Here is a 22,117-nt window from a genome sequence, read left to right on the forward strand (position 1 = left end):
TTGTTCACACTGATCATAATTGTTCTGTTGCAGTCTGTGCACCAGCAAAGAGCTATCGCTGTAGGGGTCAGTGCACAACAGTGGTCTCCTGTCACACAGCAGATCAGTCATTACGCCCTTGTTTTGCACCAGGTACATCACTTACTTACAACCTGACCCTGCTCAGGAGGCCTTGCTTGTGACTTGTGAAGGAGAGCCGCTATTTCATGAGGAAATGCAGAAAACATGTTTCAAATTAGCTTTTTGTAGTGGTATTAAATACAATTTATCCTGTGTTTGTCATTTAACTCTGCAACGTTGGTTTTCGTGTGTCTTAGTGGCTGCAATGCCAGTGGAAGAATCCAGCTGAGAGAAAGGGGAGGTTGCTTCTTGTGCTGGCACCCTGGGCAGAATTCAGGCTATGCCAGCAATGATAGTGCATCAGGAGCGAGTATTTCACTGCAGCCTGAGCTCACCGGAGAGAGGGTAACACCTCTCCCTTCCCTCAAGGCAGCACGAGCCGTTGTACAGCTACGTGGAAAACTGCTTCATGCAGTGGATCTAGATAAATGTTCACCACCTTTTAGGTTTTTTTGCTGTTGTCAGGTGAGGTTTCTGCCAAATCAGCAAGCTGAGCTACATGACTTTGATCATGGGAGTGCTAGTGGGAAACAGAAGACATGTACACAATGGCAGGGGGAGGCAGCAGTGGGGCTGTGCTCATTCAGAGCAGTGTAAGTTGGTGTGGGGTAGCATTTTCAGTGAAGAGCAGTGATCAGGTGAAAGAAAAAAAAAAAACCAACGCTACTAACCCCCCAAAAAACCGGCTTTTTGGAAGTCCAGATAAATTACATCTGTAGCTCTTCCCTTATCTACTGATATAGGTGCTCCATCATAGAAGGCCGCTGGGTTGGTTGGAGAGGATTTCCCCTTAGTGAAGTTGTGCTGGCTGTCTCGAATCACGTCCCTATCCTCCATCGCTTTAGAAACATCACACACTTGGCTAATCTTTTGTTGTATGGACAAGCAAAGGCAATCCCAACACAAGTGGGCTGTCTGGACAAGCGCCACCAGGAGTGAAGTCAGGACTGAGCAGGAACTGGGGAAAGGTAGTGGGAGACCCGGATCACCACTCATTGAGCATCTACTCAAAACAGACCCCAGACTCAAATGGAAGGAAGAACTGCACCTACAGACTGATTCGCATGAGAAGCGAGATCTATAGCTAGCAAATATGGGGTTGAAGTCTAATTAACAGAAAACTTATGTAATTGGTAACCAATGAATGTCGTTGTTGAAATGTATAGCGTTAAGTTTCATGATTGGTAAGCCAGCCTTTCGTGGGTCACCACCTACGTCCCTACTCGGTGCAAACTAAAGTAAGAATTAGAAATACCTCGCCTGTGTGTGTGAATTGGCGCTGCGCGCCAGTTAACGAGCCCGCGTTCCGGACAACACCCGGGGGCGATGACACCGAGCAGGGGTCGGTGCCCCTGGCAGCTGCACCGCCCCCGGGTGAGAGCGAGTCCCTCCCGGTCCCGGCTGCTCCCGCTCCCTTCTTCCGCCCCCTTCTTCCGCCCCCGGCGGCGGCTGCGCGGGGCGGCGGCGGCCCCGGCCCGGAAGCTCTTTGCGCTCCCGCCGCTTCCGGGGCGGCTCGGCCCTGTCGGCGCGGCCGCGGGGCGGACATTTCCCGGAGCGGAGCCGCGGGGCCTCCTCAGCCGCCGGCGGCCACAGCGGGCGGGCTCCTGCGGCTGGGCTGGGAGGCGGAAGAGGCACCTGCGGCCGCCGTCCGCCCCGCCGGGAGGATGTTTTCCTTCTCCACCGTGCAGCCGCAGGTGAGGGGCTGGCGGGGCGCTCCGGCAGTGCCGTGCGCGGTTCGCCGCGCCCCGGCCCCGCTCTCCGGCGGGGCTCGCTCCGTGTGCGGAGGCGCTCGGAAGGCCCGGCGGTTGCGGGTTGGGAGGTGCCGAGTTCGTGCCTGCCACGTTCCCGGGGCTTTGGGCGTCAGCGGGGCCGCAGCGGGGAGAGGAGCGGGTGGGGGCTACGGCGGTGGGAGACCCGCACCGAGAAAAGAGATACGTAAGTGAAGGAGGAGAGGAAGGTACAGTAAAAGCTTGTAAAGAGTAAAAGCACTCTGAAATGATGCAATAACCTTAGATGGCGCTTTTTAGTGTCTGTAGCAGAAGCAAGAGGTGGTGACGTGTGTTACTACAGTTAAACTACGCTGTTAGTTTTAACGGGTTGTTGTGAAAGCCAAAAGGAAATGACTTGGAAGAGTTAGTGGAGGGAAAACCGCGGGTAATTTGTTACAACAATCCGAACGCGATCGGGAAGGCATCGTTAATTAGATAATGAGTCTGATGGGACTGGTGAGTTTTATGGACTTTGATCTGAGCCAGTGGTTTTGGTTTTATTTTTAGGTTTTGTATTAGTGTGTGATGGTCTGATTCCATAATGGGATCTGATTGTTCTTTCCACATATGGTGAATGTGTTTAAAGCTTTTGTTAGAGTAGTGAAATGGAAGAACTTGTATGTTTCTAGGAATGTGTCATTTCACCAGAGTGGGAAATGCTGATGGAGAGTTTGGTTAGTGGTTGGGATGTTGGCTTTGACCTCTAGAGTCTTTATGGTTTTACCACAAACTCTTGAGTCGAATTACAACTTTGGACCATTAATTATGAGGCAGTTTTCGTGTCTCATGGCATTGTCTCTTTTGATCTTCTGTCTAGTCAACACAATAATGGTAGTCCTTGCAGAAGGACATCCATAGACATACTAATTATGCTTCAATCAGGGATCTTTCCAGCTGGTTGTGTCCCAGCTCCTTCCTAGAGATTTGTACTGAGTCTGAGGAGTTTGGAACTGCTGGGGTTATTTGTCTCACATGTTCACAAGAGATGTAGTCATGTGTTAAGAGGAGGAGCCCTGATACATGGTGCACCTGGGCTTCTGTACTGTTTCATGGGGTGGAGTTGGCTGAATGCTGCTGAACTCCAGATTTGACTGTGTGCTTTGCATAGTTTCATTTTGATTGTTAAGCTGAAAGCATGATGCCAAGGAAGAAAACACAAAGATAACAAACACAAGGAAGAAAACACAAAGCTATTTGGGAATAGCTTATAATAATGCAAACAAAGTACAATAATTCAAGTTATAAAAGTATTGCTTCAGAGATAAAAATTTGAGCTTCTGATCTGCCATACATGCTTAAACTTTATTTTTTTTCTTTTTGGAATGAGGTATCAGCTAACACTAATATTGAAGATCATGTGGTTCATAATTCAGTCCTCAGTTAAAAGGCGGTGTACAAGATATGCAATTATAAGTTAGAGTTTGGAACAGAAGTATGTTTAAATAGTTTAAACAAGCTTAAGTCTTTATCTAATTTTTTCCAGGCTACTGTTCCTCTGAGTCACCTTATCAATGCCTTTCATTCACCAAAAAGCTCCACAACTTCTGCCAGCAAAGCATCCATACAGCCTATCCAGAGGGACACCTCCCCAGAGCATAATCCTCAGAGGAGTGAGGTACAAAAAACTTTTTGAAAAAATGGTGGTTTAAGTGATAATAAATGTGAATAATAACAGTTTAAGTGAATGTAATATTTGACTGGTCTATAAAATAATGTAATTTGTGACTAAACAAAACAGGGTGTTAACATGTAGAATGTATCTTTTTGGCAGAACTGCAATCAGTCAGAGTTTTGCCAGTAAGGATTCTATAAAAATACAGTATTTTATTTCAAAAAAGAGCTGGTATTACTTGTCTCGGTAATACTTTGCAAATGAGGAAGAAATTTGTTTTCGTTTCCATTTTAATGGTTCTTTCTTTAAAGTAGCAATAAGTTTTCTGTTAATAAACCCTATATTATCTTTTTCTTCTAGAATAAATTCTACTAAGGTTTGCTTCATTATTGCTTATGAGAAAATGGGGACTGTAACTTAAGATGTGTTGAAGGTTTTTGAGAGATTAAATGGCATATTTTCATGTTCGGTTTTATTTTTCTGTTAAAAAATTGTCTTTGGGTGTTTCTTGCTTTTGAGACTGAAAATTAAAACACAGTGCCAAGTAGTACTAGGTATTGCCACTTCTCTCTCAACTTACTTCTTGCAAGTTTGGTAACTAAGCATGCTTTTGGGAGGAAAACCATGGAATCTCCCAGTAACTGCAGAACTGTGGCAATCACCATGGGTTGTACTGCTCACCACTGTGTTGTGATTCCATTGCTGGGATTTTTGGTTTGGTTGGTTTGATTTTTTTCAGTCTGTATTTGCTTCTGGTGCTACTGGGAAATTTTTTCCCCAGGCTAATCTCATGTAAATTTTGAACATTTATTTCTATTTTTTAGTCTGTGTTTAAAAGTTTAAGAGACCTGGGATTGTCTGATTTGAAAGCTAACCAGTTCAGAGAGTTGGTGAACAGGCTTCTTCCTGGCTACTGTACAGAAAGCAAAGTCTCCTCGCAATGGCACACGTCATACGTCTCTGCTCAGTCCTTCTTTGAAAATAAACATGGTAGGTTTGAGTGAAGAGTTAATGAGAGTTGGTGAGAGTTAAATTATAAAGGTGAATACAGCTATTTTTAGTTTAGTCTCTTGTGCTGTAGATAATTTGTAGTTAATTGTATTTAATAAAATGAGTATTGATGTATTTTTTGTTGTATATAGCTTGTCTCTGTAAACTTGGGAAACTTAGAAAATTCAACAAATTGTTTCTTCAGATTTCAAGTTGGTTGCTGTTAAACATTTCTGAACTCAGCTGTAGTACAAGTGTGTTTCTCTTAATGATGAGCCTGAGCTGTGAATTTTTCCACCAGTATGTTTCACCAAGACATTGGATTTTGCTTATCTACTTATGTCACAGACATCTCCAGTTTACATTTTTATCAAATTTTTGCTTGAAGCAATGTCACGTGAAGATATTAATTAGAAAGTAATTCAAGGTGGCAAACTGTGAGCACGCCATGTAGAGTATTTAATTGCTGAAATAAACAAGAGCAGTTCCTTGCAGGTGAAGATGTTTTGTTGGAATTAGTCTAAAATGAAGGAAGTAAGATTGCAGGTGCTTAAGAATGTATTAGAAAAAGAAGTATAGAGCTGGCATTTGAGATACTGCCTATATAGTACTGCAGTAAAGAGGAGTGTTAAGAATAATATTGCAGGGCTGCTATTAGAGAAAAAATATTAAATTGCATTATGCTGTGAGATACAAAAAAAAAATAGCTCAGTGACAATTGCCTGAAAACAAACAAATGTTGGAAATGCTTCAAAGCTTTGATAGATGTTCTGGTAATTTGTTTAATTAAAGATGCCTGGAGTACTGGAGTAAAATAGAATTAATGTTTAAGAGACTAAAATAACTTCTGTGTAAGGAGTAATATTGAGATGTCATTTAAGATAGGGTGTATTTACACTTTGTTGTATCTTTTTGCAGGTTTTGTGGATGTTTTCAGTGCTTTACGCTCATCTTGTTTGTATGGACAACATCCTAATCCCCTCCAAAATTTCTGTTCAGATGTGCGGTGTTGGCCAGGTATAAAGCATTAAACTACACTGGTTTTAATCTCTATAGAACTTGGCTATTCTGGAAAAGTATTTTTGCATTTGTTGTAAAGGCATCGCTCAGGAAATATCAGTAAGCTTCCAGCAGAAACTTCTGTGTTAACTCTTTAAATCCTGAAGTTATCTTTTTCACTGGAGAATTGTGTTTTTCGAATCTAGTAAACACCATGTTGTTCCAAGATGTCAGTATTTGTGCATCATAATCTTGAAAGACCACTGAAAAAGTGACTATTTTTGAATCAATAGATATGTTGAATTCAGTACTCATCCAGCTGAATTTTCTGAGGGTTGTGGTGACTGGCAGCATTAGTGAAAATGTAATCACCAGTTCAGGAAGTTTAGGTATTGTCCTAAATTCAGTTCTTCTGATGCTACCTCTAGGTGTATCCATGTTTGTATGCTGTGGTGAAGAGAAGTGCTGACAACATGGAGATAGCCCAGTGATGGGTCACAAGGAAGGGTGCAGATTTTGAAGCATTTTATATAGAGGGGAAGCTAAAGGATCTGAGGTCTTAGCAGAATAGAAGGCAAGGAGTGATCCAGTTGCTGTTGGAGCCATATGAGTTACCCTTCTCACATACATCTCAAAGAAGAGGCAACAATCCCAACTAAAAGCAAATAAAACCTGTTTGAAAATTTTCACAATGAGATTGGCTAAGTTCTGAAACAGATTGTCTGGAGGAGTTTGGTTATCTTAATCCTTGGAGATTTTCCAGACTGAGCTGGACAAGGTCCAGAGCTACTTGACTGTTAGACCTTTTTGAGCAGGGCTCAAGGGTCAGCTGCAGAAGTTCTTTTTATCCGGTGCTGTTCTTGAATGACAACAAGCTTAGTGAAACCAATCTAATTGGTGTTTATTTTAAAACATAGTAGGGAAAGAAGAAAAATATTCTTTGCTTGGAGTAAAATGTCCATCACAAGGGTTCTGATGTGGTAGGAGATGGCTTAGAGTGCCGTAAGCACACTGTGATTAAATGGTCTCATTTCTTTTGTCACTTCCAAAGTTAACAGTACACTGAAGCCATTCCAGATCTCCTCAGGGCACCTTATCAGCAGAGCTCACAAAGCATTATTCCTATCCTTCTGGATTTGCTTCTGAATGTTTCATGTTTGTCAGCCTGCCTGGATTTAATTGTGTGAATGGCTCCTCTTCCCTGAGTTGGCCAATTAGCTATAATTTACCTAATTATAACCCTGATTATTTTAACGTGAAATTCTATGTGAAACAGAAGTTGGTTTGCAAGGTCAGACTACAAGTAGAGTTTGTGATCACCTAACTATCCATTTACAGTACAGTGGATATGTTGGGAAGATTATATTCCATATTCTCTCATATAATAGTTTCTGAAATTTCTCAAGACTTTTTTTGGTAGTGGTGGTAGTGATTAGGTTTTAACTTCTGTTTGTTCTTACTACGTAAAGTTTATATACAGACACGGAACTTTAAGACTCTGAGATCAAGAGGAAGACGTCTGCAGTCAACATCTGATCAATTCACAGAAACAAAAAGTTCACTTTCTTCAGTTTTGAAGGTAAATATGAGTAACATGAAGTTGTTTGGGGCTTGCTCAGACCAATTCTTTCTCTTGAATAAATCTTCAAAATTTACCAGGTGTTTTCTTTCGCTAGCATGAAAACATTTCTTAGTTCTAAAGCTTGAGCTAGTGGCAATGTATTCTTTTTTCTTATTAATGCATATATTTGCTTCATATGTTACCAATAACAAGATTATTTAAAGTTTTAGCAGAATAGGTTCAGCATATAACTATGGGTTTAACACTAGAAATTAAATTATTTATACTCTGTTCCTAAAACAGAATATCAACTAAAAATAACTTCAAGTCAAAGGATTTATTTCTTTAAGCAGAAATACAGCTAGTTTGACACACAAGAATGTTTTCAACTCCGCAGATAATTATCCAAAGCACTAACGAAACCAAATTAACCTGGGTACTGTCTGCTTCTAATTGGTTGTACAGAAGTCAGGCTAATTAAGGCTTTTCATTTTACTGTGTGTGTAAATTCTTTGAACTCTTCCCTTCTAGGCATATGTGGTTTATTTCATCTGTGGACTAGGTGTACTGTGGATGAAGATAAACCAGAGCTAGGTTCATGCAGTGCTGCTCTGAAATTTGACAGGGCATATGAGATGCATTTGCTTAAGCTCCATCAAAATGATACTTGCAAAGATATTTTGCAGTTGGAAATAAAGCAAGAAGCATAAGCTAGTAAGTCCCAGTGAATACAGTGAACAAAGCTGGCTGTGTACAGATCTGTCTTAGGCTGCATTTCCAGTTTGGAACTGGGATCCAGGAGGGCTCAGCAAAAATGGGAACGCTTGTGCTCAGACCATGGGGATTCCACACTCAAGCTACTGTACCCTTTATTGACCCAACAGCATGTGAATTATATGCTGTTGTAATTTTATTTTTTTCCTGTCACCCGTGCTAGCCAGGTGGTAGGTTAACTGTTTATGAAGCCTTGGTGTATACTAACATTGCTGTGGACAATATTGCAGGGTTTTATCCTGAGAAAGCGACGAATTGATGTTGAAAATTTAGACACACTAATGAAAACAAAAAACATCCCGGAGGCACACCAGGAGGCTTTTAAAACTGGTTTTGCAGAAGGCTTTTTGAAAGCACAGGTATTCCTGCAAAAAACACTTGGTAAGTTGTTTTAATTTACATGTCTTGTTTTTGCAATCAGAAAGTAGTTTATTTTAGCCCATGTTGAATATGTTTTTATTTTCTTTTACAGATTCCTTAAGAAGATCACGTTTGCTTTCTTTCTTTCTCTTCGTTCTTTGTTTTTATCTTGCTGTATATTCATCATTTTTACCTGGGAAAGGTTCCTTTTCTGATGCTGGTTAGTTAACTTTTTTTTCGACACTGTTTCACTTGTTTTGTTTCTTCGAGCAGGCTTAGCATAAATTAAATATGTTTTGACATTAGGATTTCGTTTTATTAGTTAAGTTATCCTAAGAGTTATTTACTGCTTCTGGCTACAGCCTTTCAGATGACAGTGTGGCAAAACGTTTATGAAGACAAAAATGTTCTGTATCAGTATAATTACTTTGTTTCTTTTTGTGAAGCAATTAAATGGAACCAGAGAAGTTAGACTAGTCACCAATTATGTATTTGACTTTCTATTTAGATGATGTGTTATCTAGATCAGCTGTAAGGAAGATGATTTGAATTTTCAGTCTGTACTCACAGCCTAGTTTATAGCAACTAGGAACTTGCATTGCTAAATTGCCATCTTGAGAAATCTGTTGGAAATAGTGGAACAATCAAAAGGCTGAGCTGATGTAACTGGGGACATCCAGCTTGATGCTAAGTTACCAACTGAGGCTCAAGAAAGTTAGGACATGTACAGAAACATTGAGGGGGAAGTTCTGGCTTTGTCCACATGCTTCTGGATAAAGAGCTTTCTGTACTACAGTGACTAAAAAGCATATCGCTGAATTAATTGCAAATATTTTAAAGATTTTTTTTTGAAATCTTATTCCTGCTGGACACTTGTAAATGAGCACATGCCCTGCCAAAAGGGCAGGTGTAAGGTCAGTGTCTTACTGGCACGTGTTCAGGTGCAGCACAGTCTTGCAATGAAATGACATTGTGTGTAAATTTGCTGTTCGTCATCTGCTGTTTGCTCTTAGTACGCTTTCGAACATCAAGTATCTTTGATGCAGCAGTTGATCCCATCCAGCTGAAGAATGTCACCTTCGAACATGTGAAAGGGGTAAGATCAAAAGTAAAATGTGTGCAAGTTCTTGTTTTAAGTGATCATTATGAGTCTGATGTTTCACTAATCGTTATGAATGTCTTACTCTGTTCAAGAAACTTCTTTGTATGAACTGAAGCTTTATATGCATTGGCCACTCCAAGATGAAGGAAGGTTTTAACCACTCTTTCTCCTTTGTTTTTGTGGCATTTAATACCTTATAACAGGTGCACTGTCCACTTGTTGAATACCATTTCTAATGGCTGAAAAAGCAAATGGCAGGCCGTAAATATCAATGTTAATCTACCTTTTGCAGAAGTTAATTGGTATAAGAAGATGATAATGCCATTTGGTCCTTTCTCTCTTAGTACCATCTCTTTCAGGCAGTGTTATTGGGACAGAAGATGGGGAGATTCCTAGAAAGAAGTGGGCATGTCACTACTGATGGGATACCTCTGTTTTTTCTGTTCAGTTGTTCTTTGACTGTTAGTGACAAAATGAGGACCTCCCCCTTTCCTTCCCCTTGGACAAATAGATAGAATTAATATCTTTTTAATTAATAAGACTAATATTTTGATGTAGAATTTTTGATTTTGCATTTATTTTCTTTGGTCAGATCTGGTCTTGAACTGTTTGGTTATTCCTTCGCTGTTACTAAGTTTACATTTTACTTAGACCTGCAAACGGTTTTAGGATAGGTTGAATTTAATATTGGTATCCACACAAATTCTGTGGTAGACTTTAATCTTTGGCTGTTTGTATTTTTGATCAATACACAATTAGGGACTTAATCTGTAATGCAAAACTTACCTACAAAACCATGCAGTATTTTATAAATGCCTAGTTATATTTGTGGCATGTTTTCCACGTACAGGTTGAAGAAGCTAAGCAGGAGTTGCAAGAAGTTGTGGAATTTCTGAAAAACCCTCACAAATTTACTGTATTAGGAGGTAAACTTCCAAAAGGTAAGAATCATTGCTCAGCAGAAGTGAAAAACTTTTGTAGCCATGGCTGTGAGGCATGTTCTGTACTGAGTGACTACTTTACAGCCTAGTTTCTTACTATTCATTCATGTATTATGCAAATGAAAATTTTGGGGTTAGGGAGAATTGACTGTGACTTCTTCAGTTATTGAACTAATGAACAGTGGTACTTTGTCCTGTACAAGCAGGGGAGTTTGTTAACTAAACTCTTGAAAGGCCTTTATTTCTTCATTATGGCTTTTAGCACTTACACTGCTCCCTAACTGCTTTAGATAGTTCAGAAACAAATGTTTTAATGTAAAGGGGTGATTAAGATCATAGTGGAAATCCATGTGGATCTGAAATGTGTAGACCTGAGAAATCTGCTTCTTGTTTGCACTCTACACTGTTTAAAGACAGTTACTTGGAAGGATTTAATTAAAAAAAAAAAAGATTCCACAGAAACAGCCAGGAAAATGTCAGTTTGAAGCAAACACTGTTAGAGAGTCAGCTGCTGAACTCGACAATAAATCTGCAGAATACTTCAGGCTTCTGTTTTGATAGTCTTGCAAGTCTTTGTTGTTGTTTCAATATGGATCAAATTGTATCTAGATTTGTTGCAAGGAAGGTCCTTCAGACTGGCAGTAATGAGCCATACCTGAAACGGGATCTTAACAGCTTTTTGGAGACAAGTGTACATTATTTCTTCTAATGCATGGAAGAAACTACTCATATAAGAAGACTGTGTGGTTGTGGAGGTGTTGTTGGGGTTTTCTCGTTTGTCTTTTAGGCATTTTGTTAGTTGGGCCACCTGGCACTGGCAAGACGCTCCTTGCGCGGGCCGTGGCTGGCGAAGCCGATGTTCCGTTTTATTACGCGTCCGGCTCCGAGTTTGATGAGATGTTTGTTGGTGTGGGCGCCAGTCGCATCCGCAGCCTGTTCAGTAAGTTCAGTATTCCTGGGTTTGAAATCTTCTCACGTGCAAGATCAAGTATTCAGTGTTGTTTAGAAGCTTGATTAGTTACAATTCCGGTTACTGTAAACTAGTAGTGTATGAGTTATTAATAAATAAACCTTTAATTGTGTAGGTAGATGTCACAATTCTGTGAGCATCAGTTAACTGTAGAATCTTCTTAACCATCACATGAAATTATAGTTTAACTTATAACTGATTTTACAATGGTCCCAGAGAGAAGTAGTAATTTAATTAGAAATGTAATGTTCTGTAAACGAAATTGAATATTTGCAGTTGTAATTTACTTAGTCATATGTAAATTGTTGTAAATTTGAATTGTAAGTTTAGGATTAAAAAATCGTGTTAACCTTCTCAATTACTGCACTCATATTTAGATTTTTTTTACTCAAAATTAAAGCTTTGTAGTATTGTGGCATAGTAATAAGCTGAGATTTCCTTTCTCAGATCCATCAACAGGCTGAGAATAAAGGGCATGATAACAGAACTTTCAAAACTAATGTTTAGATTTTATAACTGTCACAGAAGAGACTTTGTATTTTAAGCGTGAAAATATTCTTGGGGAGGAGAAAATCCAGCTTCCCTCTTAAATGGAAGATTGATAGGGTCAAATATATACAATGTACAAAGTAGTTTGCATTTGTAGAAAAAAGGTGACTTCACCTTGGAAGTGAATGGATGGGATACAAAATAGAACACATGGAATACTTTAAAAATGCAATTGTCTGTTGATTACAGGAGTGTAGATGCCTGACTTGTGCATTAATATTAATGTTACAGATATGTCAGGGAGACTGAGATGAATTGCATCCTGGTATGCATGTACCAATTGATGGTCTTCATGATTATTACTGCATTTTTATTTTGTATTTTAATACCTGTAAACTTAAGTGTGAACCCTTCACTGTAAAATGACAAGCAAGTTCTATTAAAGTAAGTTAATGTTGAGACCCATCACATTTCATATTGTTTTTATTTATTAGGCAAATATTCTCTACCTATAAAGCTTATAAAATAAACTTGTAGGAAATTCATCCAAAATATGACATTTTCATGGTTTATTTTACCAGTGATTTCTTGTAGCACGATGAGAATAAGCTGATGAGATCTTCCTCATTTTTGAAATGGCGAGATAAAGAGAATCCAGAAGATTCCATTTCTTTTTTTTTTTTTTTTTTGGACAAACAGTTTTGGTGATGCCTAATAGAACACTGTATAATCCAAGAATAACAGAAACAGTAGAATCTTAAAATGCCTGACACACTGTCTGTTCCTTTGTGTGATTCAAGGCTCCTTCTGCTATTTTCCTTTCATCAGGGGAAGCAAAAGCAAATGCACCTTGTGTTATTTTCATTGATGAATTGGACTCTGTTGGTGGGAAGAGAATTGAATCTCCAATGCACCCCTATTCAAGACAGACCATTAATCAACTCCTTGCTGAAATGGATGGGTAAGTATATATGGTTTCTGAGGGCACACAAGGTGCTTGACTGACTGGTATTTTGGATGTGTGGGTGAACTTTTTCTTGACAGCTTTGAAGTTTTGTGTCATTTTTTGGTAATGCTTTTAAAGATATATATTTAATATGATTTTATGGCTGTTTTCTAGTACTGCTAACAGTAGCATTATTGGACTTACTGTAAATAATATAGAAGCTTTTGAGTTGCGTTTGCACAATAGTGCAGTTCATTTTAAATTTCTCAGGTTTTTTAGCCTTGTTATGTATCTGATGGAAGAAACTCAACACTGAGATTAGACCATGTTTTTAATCCATTGCTGGGTTAAACATGGTCATTCTTGGATCACATGTTGTAATGTGAAAGCAAGTTTTTGACTGGCCAATGAGATCAGTAGCAGTAGTTATTGACAAAATTGTAAATTCTGTGTCCAGAAAAGAAATTTCACACCTTGTTTTCCACACAGCTTTAAACCAAATGAAGGTGTTGTTATTATTGGTGCAACAAACTTCCCTGAAGCATTAGACAAGTGAGTATAATGCATTGCTTGTTTTATAGAAGACATAGTAAAAAAACCCTGCAACAAAACCAAAGTTGCTTGTGATAGTCTTCAAGTATTACAGTGTCATAGCTGGAGTTTTCCAGCTTAAAAAGGATGTGTATTGACCAGGTTTTGGCATTTAATAGGTTGCAGAGTTAAATATGGAGAAATAATGTTTCTAAGCATTTGAAATTTCTGTAGGTTTTTCAGCTAAATTGATAAGCTGCATTCCTTGTTCACAATGCAAAATTTTGAAATGCAGAAAGCCCTTTAAAATGAGTTGTCAATAAATATCTTTTATATGTCTTTTTACAAGCAAGCAAGAAAAACATATTCTCTGTATTGTGCACAAAACAATAATCTATGTTGATATCTTTAGAAACAGCAATGGATTTTTGTTCCTTGATATACATTAGTAAGTTTACTGCAGCACTTTTGAGACAATGTACTAAAATGTAATTTTCTTTAGTGCTCTAATACGTCCTGGTCGCTTTGATATGCAAGTTACTGTTCCCAAGCCTGATGTGAGAGGTCGCACAGAAATTCTGAAGTGGTACCTTAACAAAATCAAGTATGACCCATGTAAGTAAATATTTTACTGTAGTATCTTTTTATGTAACAGTTTTTATACTGGATCAGCCCCTACATGTTAGTCCTTTATTCCACCAGCAGCTGTGGCTTTACTGTGTCAATAAAGAACATAAAAATTGTCTCATATGTAGTGTTTCTCTCTAGCCCCTGGGAGTTCATAGTGTCTGGAGAATTAAGTGTAATTTCTTTTAAAACTGATTTGTTTGTTTATTGTGTTTTGTTTGTTTGTTGTGTTTAATGCATGGTTTTTAATAGAATATGATTCTTCCTTAAAATTTCAGGACAATATGGACTCTAATAAACAAAATGGACTTGTTTTGGTTTTTTTCCTTTCTCTACAGCTGTTGATCCAGAAATAATTGCACGAGGCACAGTAGGATTTTCAGGAGCAGAGCTTGAAAACCTTGTAAATCAAGCTGCCTTAAAGGCAGCTGTTGATGGAAAAGATATGGTAACCATGAAAGAACTAGAATTCTCCAAGGACAAAATTCTAATGGGTAGGATTTTATATGAAAGACATACATGTATATTACATTTCAGAGAGCTTTTCTTGTGTGATGAAGACTTTTATAGGAGAATAGAGAAGTTTTAATGGTGGTGGGTTTTGGATTGTTAGGCTGTGGGGGTTGGTTGGTTGGTGGTGTTTTTTTTTGTTTTAGTTTGGTTTGGTTTTTTAATTGTGGGGTTGGAGGAGGATTTTTCGTTTGTTTGTTTTAACAAATAAAGTTTCCTGTTAGTTATTTTTAAATAGAACCTTTTGAGATCAGAGAGTAGTATGTAAAGTCTAGTGTGGAATATGTTCTTTAAGATTTCATACCATTTTTAAAGTTAAAAATGCTGCATGTCCTTCAGCCTGGAGGGAGACACTGGCTTGATTTCTCATCCTTCCTCTATCTATGGAACTGAAGCTTCTGTTTCACTTCTCATGTGGTAGCACAAATCTTAGACATAACCACTATAAATCTGGCCTGTTCATGCTTAAGAGAAGAAATGCAGTTTTCTCAGATACTTAGACTGCATTTTAAATCTAGTACTGTAAAAGCAGCTTGTCTGTAGAATATGTTTGGGTCCATTTTTAGGCATTAAAATCTGACTCGTACACATTTTGCAGTTAAGCATTAGTTCCCTTTGATCACATGCTGTTCCTCGGCTGCTTTGTGCTCTGTTTGAGTGTTTGTAATGTGTGGATTGTGGTGGCCTGCTGTACAGAAAGGTTAATTTAACGCTCCTCTGTTTCAGGACCTGAGCGTAGAAGTGTAGAAATTGATGAGAAGAACAAAACCATCACAGCTTACCATGAGTCTGGGCATGCAATCATTGCCTATTACACCAAGGATGCAATGCCGATCAACAAGGCCACAATCATGACACGAGGAACAACGCTGGGACATGTGGGTGTTTATTCATCCAGCTTTTTTAGGAGCTTTAAATTTTATTTAGTTTCTTAATATTTATTTACTTTTGTTTTTGTTGGTTTGGTGGTGTAGATGAATTTGTAATGATGCTATTTGCTGTGATTGTTAATGAATATTTTAGTCTGTTATGAGCAATCTCTTGGAAAACCCAAGGTTATCTTTTCTGGGTGATAAAAAGCTTTCTTTCTTCATTTTGTAATAAATTACCATGCACTAGTGTAACAATTCACATGCACAAGGGAAGAGAAATATAAGTAAGTTTGATTCTGATGCAGTTGAAAAGCACCCAGCAGCAAAATTTGGAAGTACGTCTGAAGGGCTGGTAACTAGAAGCTCAACTGTACTTTTAACACAGACATCCTTTATCAGGTTGTTCTTTGTCAAGTTTGGCTTTTTTAAACTTCATCGGTTACATGTCTTGTTTTTTGCACAGATATCCATAGGTTTTTCCATATTGCCATTATCTACCAAGCATTTGAACAGAAAAATATTTCTATTACATCACTTCCTGTTGAACTTCAACTTAATACGTTCAGTTAATGCAAACCACTGGTCTGAATCCTCTGGGCAAGTTGATTTGTACTCAGTCCAAGTGTAAGAAACAAGGGGAAATTGAGAGAAAGGGTTATTCTGTTTCTTCTGGCAGGAGGTGTAAGTTGCTCACATTGATGGGGTGGGGTGCCCATGGTCTGTTTCAGTGGTTTGACTGAGCACCTCCAAGCAATCCTGATGCATGCATATACCAGAGGCAGGCCAGAGCATGTTAAATGTTGCATAAAATCTTTATCTGCTTCAGATATAAACAAGAATATTTTTGAGATTACTTCAGTACTTCTTCAGTTTTTGTTACCTGACCACAGTTCTGTATCTTACAGGTATCTTTGCTCCCAGAAAATGACAGATGGAGTGAAACTAGATCCCAGTTGCTCGCACAGATGGATGTCTGTATGGGAGGAAGAGTAGCAGAAGAGCTCATATTTGGAAGTGATCACATCACAACAGGTCAGCTGATGGGTAGTTAAAAGAGTCTTTGATCAAGGCTGTGGACTGGCGTGTTTAACGTGGTTTCAGTAATGTAACTTAGATCTGATTGCTCTCTAGGTGCTTCCAGTGATTTTGACAATGCTACTAAAATTGCAAAACTGATGGTGACTCGATTTGGAATGAGTGAGAAGGTAGTATCATCAATCCCTTAATACTTATATGGAGCAAAACCAAGTTCTGTTCTGTAGCTAAGGCCTATTTGTCTGTCAGTGATTTCTGAGATTGAAGTTAGTAGTTTTCACAAGAAGAGTAAGCCTTATGATCTGGTCTGCTATAGAGAGCTCAACTAGAAAACCTGCATATTTGACAGTTTAAAAAATTACCTCACAGGATTTTCACTTCAAAAATGCCCTGAAAATTTCTAATATCTTCAGGAAATAGTTATAATAAAGCCAGACATTTTGGAATTGAGGATAATTCTGAGTCTGGGAGGGCAAAGGGGGTAACAACAGTAAGTTTTCTAGACTTTCTTTAGAAGCTTCTTTAGTCATTGTTGATTGTCTGTCAAATATTAATAGTCCAGGCATTTCATTTTGGTTTTTATGTAAGAAAGCACCTAATTAGGATCTGTACTGTGACCTACTGAAACAGAATTTTGCAGTAACTACGTAATTGATGAATAGGCTTCTTGTTTTCCTTCTGCTTAAAGCACTTCAGGAGGCATTTGACTTATGATTTTTTTGCATGCAGAAACAATAGGTGTTGAAACTGTAGAGAGTTTTATGACTGCAACAGTGGCAAGATAGAGATATTTTTGTTATTGTTTAGCTTGGTGTTATGACCTACACTGATACGGGCAAAGTCAGCCCTGAAACCCAGTCTGCAATTGAACAGGAAGTGAGGACGCTTCTACGGGTAAGAGCCTCTCCCCCTCCCCTCTCATACTTCACAAGACTTCATTCTTCACATACTTCATACATACAATTCACAAAGGGATGGAAGGATTCCCAAGTATTTAATGTAGCTGCAGCTTTGGATCTCTGCATATGAAAGCTTACTGGTGATTGTCATGCACAAGTAGTGTGACTCAAGTTGGTGGTGTTGAGCTTTTTAATACATGCTTAACACTTCTCCTATATTAGGTCAGGATTTGTATTTTTCGTGTTCAATTCACAGGGAAAGTATGGCTACAATTTGTTTTAGAACAGATGTAGATGTTTTATGTTACTTTCAAATTTCGTAATTCCCAAGATAAGTAATTTTGTATAAAATCACATGAATAGCTGTATCAGATCAGAGTGCTGCCCTCAGTATCCTCTTCCTCACAATGATCAGTGTCAGATGCTTATGGAAATTTGGAACATTTGATAATCACTGAACTTCATGATCACTGATCTGGTAATCTGACTTAGTTTGGTACAAGCAGGAGAATTACTTACAACATTTAAACGAGTTACTGTAGTTGTTTTGCTGTAGTTGTTTTTGAACTGACTTGGCCTTGTGAGAACTTAGCAGGGTAGAACTAAAAGTTGAAGCTGGTAATGCTGGCATTGTGCATCTACTTGCAGCAAATGGTGACTTTCAGTAGCTGGTAGCTTTCAGCTTTCTAAAACAACATAGTATTTTGAGTTTTGTAAATATTAAAAGAGGCTAGTCTTGGAGGAACAATCTCTGAATGCTGTAGCTTGGCTCCTAGTGCAAAAAAATTGTTAGAAGAATCAGAAAACTTTCAAACTGGTCAGTCTTTTCTAAGTCATATGTAGCAATACTAAGGCTTGTCTCAGATTTTGTTTGTAGCCCTACTTGTGCAAAATGCACAGGTGGTATAAAATATTTTGTTGTTTTTCATTAATTATGCCAGCTATATTTTAAAGCTTTGTGAGTCAGGAGCTGTGCTAGCTTTGAAATGTAAAGCACAACTTTAAGTGTTTGTCTCAAACTGTATTGACCTGGAAACAATTTTTAAAGTGGAATCTTGCTGTTGTTTTTGTTGTGAAGTCTTAAAATCTCCTTCTGCCTGTTCTTCAAATTAGGACTCCTATGAGCGAGCAAAGAACATCCTGAAGACTCATGCAAAAGAACACAAGAATTTAGCAGAAGCTTTATTGAAATATGAGACTTTGGATGCCAAAGAAATCCAAGTTGTTTTGGAGGGGAAAAAACTAGAAGTCAGATGATAACTTCTGGGATATGTAACTGATAATTTGAAGAATGTACATCTAGCAATGCAGTAGTCTTACGCAGCGTAGCCTTTTTTTCTCTTCCTGATGTGTGTATGGCATTAGTGTCACTTTAATATTATTCTGTCTCTTGTGAGCTCCTGTTACTCATCTATTTGTTGTGTCTCATCAGAATAAGACACAAAATAAAGCAAATTCCTGATCCTCTGCTCCTTATACTCTTCGCACAAGAAGTTATTCAGAAGGATAAATCTCAGGGTTGAATTCAGCATTTTGATTCAATCAAATGTGTTGAAGCTGAGAAGAAAAACATGCACATACACTGGTGTGTGTTGGCACGGCTTCCTGGGCTGTGCTGCTACATGTGTGTTTGAAGTGATACCCCACAGTTTGTGCTCTGGAATGTGTTATGGAGAGTGACTGAGATGTAAAGCAGTAGTATGTCGTGTAGCTATTGCTCATACTCTGTTTGAGGTTAGAGACCACTATTAGAGACTTCTTACTTAGAAATGTAACAAAACATCTCAAAGAACGAACAAGCTACATTGTGGGAGCACCATGCTTGACAAAAATGTTAGCGGTAATGTTTCCAGTACTGTTGGGGTTAAAATACACACATGTATGGCTGGGAGAGAAATTTTAATGCAAAAACACAGGCTAAATGTGTCTAAGCCTCTTTGGACCATGTTTTGGGTAGAACCATAGCAGGGATAAGAGAAATACCTGTGACCTCTGATGTGCTGCTGACAATTTTCTTAAAATTTTTATTACTGCGGTAGACAGATGACAGTGCTTTGATGACAGTGCTTTTAAACTGCTGGAGAGTCTACAGCACTAGTTTCTATTAATGCTGTGTACAGGCATTTGATAATCCAACAGATAGTCTCTTTGAAGAGGACAACATTGCTCACTGAAGGGTAATTCAGAAAATGTTTGAAGCACGTGTTGTTTCAAATAGCATTCCCAGTTCTATTCTATGGTAGAAGTAGGGAAATAAAACCTTTTCCTTCAACCCTTACAGAAACCTTGGGAAATTCTAAGAGAATACAAAAAAGGTTTTGAAAACAAGGGCAGTTTCCAATCAAGTGGAAGTGAGGGCTAGCAATTATATGCCAGTATTCCTCTGATCTTATGGAACTGGTTTTTTAGGAATAACAGATCTTGGTCATAATCCTTCTGCACAATCAATTGTAGTGTTGTGGGATTACAAGCTTCTGTTGCAGAGAGGGCAACAGAATATTAATAGCATGTTAATGTTGAGGGTTGCCATACCTGGACATTAAAATAGTTGGGCTGGTGCCAGTACATGTGAATGGAAACTGGTAGCTACACCTAAAACATGAAGTAATACAGTGTTTGAGAATTTTCTGAGCGTAATGCTTGATTATAACCTAGTTTTTTTAGTGAGAGCGGATGCTTTTTTTTTTCCTTTCAAAACAAGATCAACTTTCTTTTAGCCTGTTTTTGTCAGCTTACTCTAGTAGCATCCCTCTCAGTGTGGGAGAACTTCCAAATGTTATAAAACAGTATAGGAAACACCTAGGCTGACTAGTTACAGTTGTACATGTATTTCAGAAATACTTCGACAGAAACATACTGCATATTTGGCATCTGTTTTTGGAGTAATAAAGGTTAATTTTAATTATGCACACTGGTTTTCTTCTTATTCATTGTAATCTACTATAAAATGTAATGTCAAGTTCCCTAGTATGTAAATTGAGGTGTATCAAACATTTAAAATTGTAAATAATTTTAAGAATTATGGTAAAATTGCACTCTCTCAAAATGAGATTTCTAGGGAATGTTCTCCCTAGAAATTCACACCATTTTTCAATTGCTGCTTCAGTAGTGGGACTTCAAAGGAATCTTTTCCAGCTAAATAATGTGAATTTGCATTTAGAAGGAGAAGCAAAAAAATTTTTTATTGTTTGGAGTTACTGAACTTTGTATAGAATGATCTTGTTTGGAGGGGTAAGTCCTTGAAGTCTAATGTACTTTTCTTACTCAAAAGCTTCTTGCTATCTGCATAGGATAGTGTCAAAAAGGAAAAAAAAAAGATGTATCACTGGGTCATTAAATATTATTACAAGATTAGCCATAAAGTGCCAAGGCTGTCTTTGCTTTCTGGCCAATTTAACAGCATGTTACTGAAGAGTTTACTGTCATTCCTAGTTGGTTTTGTGTGTGTCATACATGAGGTTTCCAAGAAACTTGTCTGTTTAGGCATTGTATTTGATAGCTGGTGCTCTTTTTAGGAGCCCCTAGGAGCTGGAATTTCTCCTTTCATGGTTATTGGGCAGAGATAGGAGAGTACTGGGTTGGGTTTGTGTGGCAGGGTTTGGTGAGGAGCCTCCATGGGTGACATCTGGGAGAAGATAGCAGAAGGTTCCCTGTGTCCAATGTTCCAGTGTTCCCTGTGTCCAATAAAGCATTGGAGACAGCTCTAGGAGAACCTGCTCCTGTCCAAGGCTGAGCAGAGGTAAAGCCTCTGAGACAACACACTTCAAGGGAAGAAGCTCTGCCATAGAGCAACTGCAGCCAGAGAGGAGTGAGTCTGAGAGAGAAACAGCTCTGCAGACACCAAGGGCGATGGAGGAGATGTAGCAGGGTTACAGTGAGAGGAGGGAGGAGCGGCAGAGACAACCTGTGATGAACTGACTGCAACCGCAATTCCTGTCCCACCCCCACCCTGCTCTCACCACTTGACGGGGAGGAGGTAAAGTGAAAGTGAAGTTGAAAACAGGAAAGAAGAGGGGTAGGGGAAGAGATGGAGTTAAGATTTGGTTTTATTTCTAATTTGATTGGCACTTAACTAATTTTCCCAGCTCAAAACTGTTTTGCTCATGGCAGCAAGTGGTGAGTGATCTCTCCCTGCCTTCATCTTAACCCACAGACCTTTTGCCATGTTTTCTCTTCCCTATCCAGCTAAGGAGGGGAGTGATAGATTGGCTTTGGTGGGCTCCTGCTGTCCAGCCAGGGAAACCACATCACAACCACAAAAGCAGCTTCCAGAAATCAGAGGATGAGAATATCCTCAGTTCCTTTTAAGTAGGCACAGTCTCCTACAGTCTCTGCTGTTGAAAATGGGGCAGGGCTAAGTGCTTAGATCGACTGGTCACAAGCAGTGGCACTTAAAAATAAGAAATTCAAACTTGGACATCTGAATTTTCTGTAATCCTGAGGCTTTCATACCAGAATTCTACCAGCAAGCTTAATACAAAGCAAATGGAAACTTCCAGTGAAAGTTGTGGCCTGCTCCTTCTGGCTCCTTCCTACTCTGTGATGACCTGTATCAGGTGAAATGTCAGGAGAGTTTTCTAAATCCTTTAAACTGGCTGTGAAGTTAGACAAGCAAGCCATTCCTAACTTTCTGCTCTATGGATCTACTTGGAAACTTCGGCTGGAAGCAAGGAGAGCTGTTTTTGCTTCTAAAACATGGCCAAACAACACGGTGAGAGGTGAGCAGGTGAGTACCTGCTTTAAATAGGCTGATCTCTACTTCCCTCAGAAGTAGATTTCCCTTTTTTAAACCCATTATTAAGAGGTCTTCCTCTGGTGCTGGGCAATATGAGAGCATCATCTGCTCCTTCCACAGCACCATCAGTGCATAAACGGCAGGAACATTTGTCATTAGAGCACTTGTGTGGACAGTGAAACATTTAATGGTGTAAGTGGGGACTCTAGTGCATGGGGTTGTGCATTCTAATGCGTTTGTTTTTTCCCAAATCTAGCTTTGTGGTTAGTGCCCTG

General features: G+C 38.9%; 1 protein-coding gene across 1 annotated transcript; it reads left to right on the forward strand.

Annotated features, from left to right (window-relative positions):
- Window positions 1-1,606: 1,606 nt before the first annotated feature.
- Window positions 1,607-20,016, forward strand: YME1L1 (YME1 like 1 ATPase). Its single transcript, XM_063414283.1, has 19 exons — window positions 1,607-1,814; window positions 3,373-3,504; window positions 4,326-4,491; window positions 5,410-5,508; window positions 6,960-7,069; window positions 8,056-8,206; window positions 8,298-8,405; window positions 9,199-9,281; window positions 10,138-10,228; window positions 11,016-11,168; window positions 12,516-12,648; window positions 13,123-13,185; window positions 13,667-13,779; window positions 14,130-14,285; window positions 15,028-15,179; window positions 16,079-16,205; window positions 16,305-16,378; window positions 17,016-17,102; window positions 18,221-20,016. Exons 1-19 carry the CDS (start codon window positions 1,785-1,787, stop codon window positions 18,362-18,364), a joined length of 2,172 nt encoding a protein of 723 aa, XP_063270353.1. The 5' UTR covers window positions 1,607-1,784; the 3' UTR covers window positions 18,365-20,016.
- Window positions 20,017-22,117: the final 2,101 nt, after the last annotated feature.

This window comes from Prinia subflava, chromosome 1 (assembly GCF_021018805.1).
Source record: "Prinia subflava isolate CZ2003 ecotype Zambia chromosome 1, Cam_Psub_1.2, whole genome shotgun sequence".
NCBI lineage: Eukaryota > Metazoa > Chordata > Aves > Passeriformes > Cisticolidae > Prinia > Prinia subflava.

What these genes read in the sequence shown, in the direction of transcription:
- YME1L1 (XM_063414283.1), top strand. Translation starts at nt 1,785, where the DNA reads ATGTTTTCCTTCTCCACCGTGCAGCCGCAG. An exon ending in TCTCCACCGTGCAGCCGCAG is followed by an intron (nt 1,815 to 3,372) that starts GTGAGGGGCTGG and finishes AATTTTTTCCAG; the next exon opens with GCTACTGTTCCTCTGAGTCA. An exon ending in AAGTGAGGACGCTTCTACGG is followed by an intron (nt 17,103 to 18,220) that starts GTAAGAGCCTCT and finishes TCTTCAAATTAG; the next exon opens with GACTCCTATGAGCGAGCAAA.